The sequence below is a fragment of the Atta colombica genome, unplaced genomic scaffold (genome assembly GCF_001594045.1).
Source record: "Atta colombica isolate Treedump-2 unplaced genomic scaffold, Acol1.0 scaffold9, whole genome shotgun sequence".
Classification (NCBI taxonomy): Eukaryota; Metazoa; Arthropoda; class Insecta; order Hymenoptera; family Formicidae; genus Atta; species Atta colombica.
This window is the reverse complement of record NW_017259583.1, coordinates 2561616-2566566: the sequence shown is the minus strand read 5'-3', so window position 1 is coordinate 2566566 and position 4951 is coordinate 2561616. Positions and strand designations below refer to the sequence as shown.

Here is a 4951-nt window from a genome sequence, read left to right as displayed (position 1 = left end):
TAAATCGATAATATATATAAAAAGATTGTCATAAATAATTGTTTAAAATGTTTCAAAACAGACTCGAGTCCTTACCAATTTAGAATCGTTAATGACTACTTTCTTTCAATAATTGCTATAATAATTAGTGTCTATACTAGCGAGCGATCATTTGGAAGATATTCATATGAGAACAAACATCGTGAAGACGCGCAATTATAAATGTCGAAATCGTCTTAGAGATTTCATGCTCGATATTCCAAATATAGCTACATAAGAAGTAATGGACGCGATTGTGTAAGCAAATAAATACGAAATTCAACTAATCATTTCAAGTGGAGATATAAAATTAAATTGTTGGACTAGGTCTAATTTGAATTAAACTATCCGCTTTTGAAATTCAATGTTTAAAAAAATATATAATTTATATTTTTGAAGACTTATATCATACATATGTATACGTAGACAATATATATGAACATCAAATCGCGGATTCCAACTCATTTAAATAATTCAACAAGATAATTAATAAAAATTATAATGTCACATTACTTAACACGTATAAGCCATATAATTTTTTTAAATATAGGAATTAATATTCCGTTTTTAAATTAGATGATCATGATGATCAACAAAATACCAGTCGATAAGATGCAATATCTCTTCTCGTTTTCTTTTCAGGAAGTCTCAGATTTTATATCTATCTCGTGTGTATTTTTTATGTATCCTGTTAAAAAAAATCTAACCTTGAATCTTAAGAAGATTCGGGGATAAAATATCAAGACTCGGAATGAGACATTGATCGAGTTCACGGCTCCGCCTTGTAAGATTCTACGAATTCTTGGAATAGCAATCCGGATTCATTGACATTTTAAGATGGCAATCCGACTCCTGTATGGTCATCGGATAGGTTGAATCAAGAACAACGTCTCGTTTTAAAAATTGGATATAATTAACAAGTTTTGAAAAAGAAATATTGGCAATAAACGTAGCTATTTTAAAAGAAGTATTTTTTAAAGTTTATTCGATATATTTTTAACGCGATAAAGTTGTGATAAAATGGTTTCAAAATAAAGAAATCAAGAATTGACAATTAATTATATTTAAAATTTTGCAATATCAATTAAATAAAATTAAGATGTAGTCGTATTTATGCGAATATTATTATAGTATTATACAGAATTAGTTTTAAATATAATTCTTAATTGCGATTTCTTTAAAAAATATCATAAAACATTTTAAGAATTATTAAGTATTAAGGAAAAAAAGTAATGTATTAGGTGTGGGAAAAAGTTCGTGACGTTTTTCCCATTACATCTAACGGGAAAAACGCCACGAACTTTTTCCCACATCTAATAATTGAAGCAATAGATAATGATGAAGTTGCGGTATCATTGAACAGTTTCCTTCATTCTCCTTTCTCTCGATATTATAACATTCTCCGTGATCTACATTTTTTTATTCGACCTAGATTACACGGCAGTTTTTTAATTTCAATGTTTATTCAGATGATCTTCAGTCTTCTCAGAAATGCGCGAACATTTTAATGCAATGCCTAACACGTCTCTGTAAATATCCTTTACTCAAATATTGTGTCACGTAAATTAAAAAAAAAATTCTGCATCAATATCGTTTCTTTTCAATTATATTATACGTAAACATCCGTCGGCGTCAAACGAGTTATTGGTGAATACGTATTCACCGATGTACTTTTTTACAATATTTTAGTATACCATTTAACCAATAAAGCGGTACTTGTGGTTTTTTTACTTGCTTTGCGCACCCGCGTTACCTGCCGGATGTCAAAATAAGGGAACTCGAACTAGCGACGCAGTTTTTTCAATTGCAAAAAAAAATTACGATATACAAGCGCGTGAGAAACGCTCGCTCTTTCGAGCGTCCACGAGCGAACTCAACAAAGTCGATCGCGATCGATCATCGATCTCATCGCATTCGTTTTCGTGTCATAAAGAAACAAGCCGTTGCGAAAGCATGTACTCGAAGTACATGCTGATTAAATACCAATTATTAAAAGATGCGAGCTTTTATTACGCCTACACGTCGGCTTTTCATACAAAATGAATTTGCGCAAGACGTGGCGTAAAAAAATGATGCAGAGATGATTGCCGGCTTCGTCCGGTTTTATAAGTGCACGATAATTTATTGAATTTTTTTGAATCTCACCCCAAGATCTTGCCGGCCTCGGGTTTTCTGTAAAAGTCACATCTGTGCAGCGGCCTCCTCGGATTGTCGATTTCGGATCTTTGACCTGCAACCTGGCATAGTGCGCGATACAATTGGAATTGCAGGACCCCAGCCACGAAATTCCTGTAAAATATGAAAGAAATTAATTAACTTATATTATACCTTTTACGCATTAAGTATGTTTCGACATACTTAATGAAATGTTGAATCAGCTTTGTTTTTTTTGTATTCGAACAGAAAGAAATATTACAGTATAAAAACAACTCGATGAGTATACTCTAATGTGAAAATTTAACGGCCATTCATTACATCAATGAATGTCTTTCTGTCGCATTTATTTAATTTATTTATAATTGAAACTGGACTTTATAATATATAATATTAAAAGACATTAGCGCGACTTGAAAATTATGTTAACAAAATATTCGCGAAAGGTAGAAAAGAAGTTCGATGTTCCGACGAAAATTATACAAGTTTGATGACAATTATATGAAATTTATAAGGAAAATAGTATATTTTAATATCTATAAATTATTATTCTAATATATATTGTATAACGTAAATTATTATCCTAATATATCATATGCATATATAAATTATTATCCTAATATATTATATATAGCAAGCATCTTTCGTCTTTTATAAAGCATCAGAGAGAGAAATTATATCGAACGATTCGATTACTTATTCATGACTAGTCTAGATTCAAGTCGAAACGGTTCTAAAGATAGACGATGCGCTAATCATCCAATGTCAATTTTCGTGCATCTTGAAGCGGTCGCTTTCAAGGCCAGTGTCAATAAGGTCGGCGAGGTTACGGAGAACCTCGGTTTCTATGGATCTAGTAATGTGATGGTAAAGATAGTACTCTCGCTTTCATCGAGCGTGTAGACCGTCATTGCTGTCAGGTAAGTAACTGTAGAGAAAGAGAGAGAAAAAGAGAATGCTTAGCAATAAATCAGTAAGCATGCCGTCGTTTCACCGAGAGACTCTTCATCGGCAACGACCTTTACGTAATACCGTCCAGGCGATCCGCCCGGGGAACCGCGACTCAGAATTGCGGTCGTTATTCCGACACTTCCACTTTCCATGATTCTCTCGCTCGCTGACCGGGTCTCCCGTCGTTCGAAAATAACGTACGAAAGTGTTGTAACACTCGTGACGTCCGTACATGTATACATATGTATATATTGCGACTATCAGTGCGTGCATGAAGTCATCGACGAAATTAATGAAATCTGATTTCCCAGGCTAAATAGAGTTTTCAGGAAGGAACGCGCAGCTTATGCGATCATCCACGTAAACTATCCCAGATGCATTACTGTACATTGGGATTGTTGGGAAATAGAATTCTGCACGGCATTGGTTTTCTAATCGATTTTATAACCGGCGTAAATAGTTGTGTGTCTATTAATTATGATATTTTTAATTATAGTGATTAATTTGCTCTTTCGGTATACAGACGCGAAATTGCAAGAGATGATATTTATAAAGTCAGTATTCAGATGCAGTAAGATCGGATAATCCGATTAGGCCCTGGAATATAAAATTCGATATAAATTTTATGGCATTACGAAATTCTTTGCGAGAAGACAGCCACCTGATTTCGCAATTACGGCTGTTTTTACCAACAAATTTTATCGATTAACCTTTCTTGTCTATCCACATTTCACAGGTAGGCGAGCACATCCAAATAGCAATGCGGGAGAGTCAAAGCAAGGCGTATCGGTATTCAAGGGGAAAGAATCGTCTCGCAAGAAAAAGCTATTAAATTGGGTTACACGGTTAAATGGAGCCGAGACCTTTGCTTTAAATGACAAGCGTCGTCAGACGATTTCGAGCATTCAAATGCGGTTTTTTTAGTCAGAAAACGGTAACCTTATGACTTCATTAAAATCACAGATAGCCAAGTATGTCAATGTTTACCGGCGCATTATCCATAAAATGTAATTATCTTACGCGACAACGCTGTGTGATATTACATCAACTTCACCCAACAAATGATACCGCGCAAAGTTACTCGCGAGAATCCACGGGGTTACAAGTTGTTTTTCGCGAGCACTTGTTAATATAATTAATAGTGGAAGGACGAGAGCAAATATGACGGAACAGAAAGAACAGAAAACGATGATAAATTAGGACAGCAGAAGAAAATAAATAAGATTTTATATAAACTTATTTAATTTTTCTGTAATTAAATTTACATATCATTAATTGATTAATTTTTTATACAATAAATACATTTCAAATTTGGAAAGCTCCACTCGTCGATTCACTTTCTCTGGTTTCAATTTAAATTCTACTGTCTTTTCTAATTTACAGTAAGGCATTCATATTTCTGTGTCAGATTATGAAATCACTTTAGAGAGCTTTTGCTTCCAGTCCGACTAGTCATTGTTACATGATGAATTAAAACGCACGAAATTGTATCTCTCGATGGAAAAAGGAATCTCTTTTCCTCTTCCTTCATTCCAATTAGACGGAGCACGTCGCTTTCGCCCGTGAAAAACAACTTGTAACCCCATGGATTTCCGCGAGTAACTTTACGCGGTATCATTTGCTGGGTGAAGTTGATATAATACCATACAGCTTCGTCGCGTAAGGTAATCACGTCTCGTGGATAATGCGACGGTAAACATCGACATACTTGGCCGCATACAAGATGGGGGAGGAAGAGGAGGAGGAAAACGGAACTAACTAGTCGACCGACTGAGTAAGATCGTGACGTGAGATTGCGTGTCTCACGAAAGGGAGCAATGGGTGCACC

General features: G+C 34.6%; 1 protein-coding gene across 1 annotated transcript in view; it reads right to left on the bottom strand.

Annotated features, from left to right (window-relative positions):
- LOC108693406 (angiotensin-converting enzyme) overlaps positions 1-4951 on the bottom strand; it is a 58617-nt gene that overhangs the window by 14617 nt on the left and 39049 nt on the right. The window contains exon 11 of the mRNA XM_018202324.1: positions 2164-2307. Coding sequence (XP_018057813.1) covers positions 2164-2307 — 144 coding nt within the window. The remainder of the gene's footprint in view (positions 1-2163; positions 2308-4951) is intronic.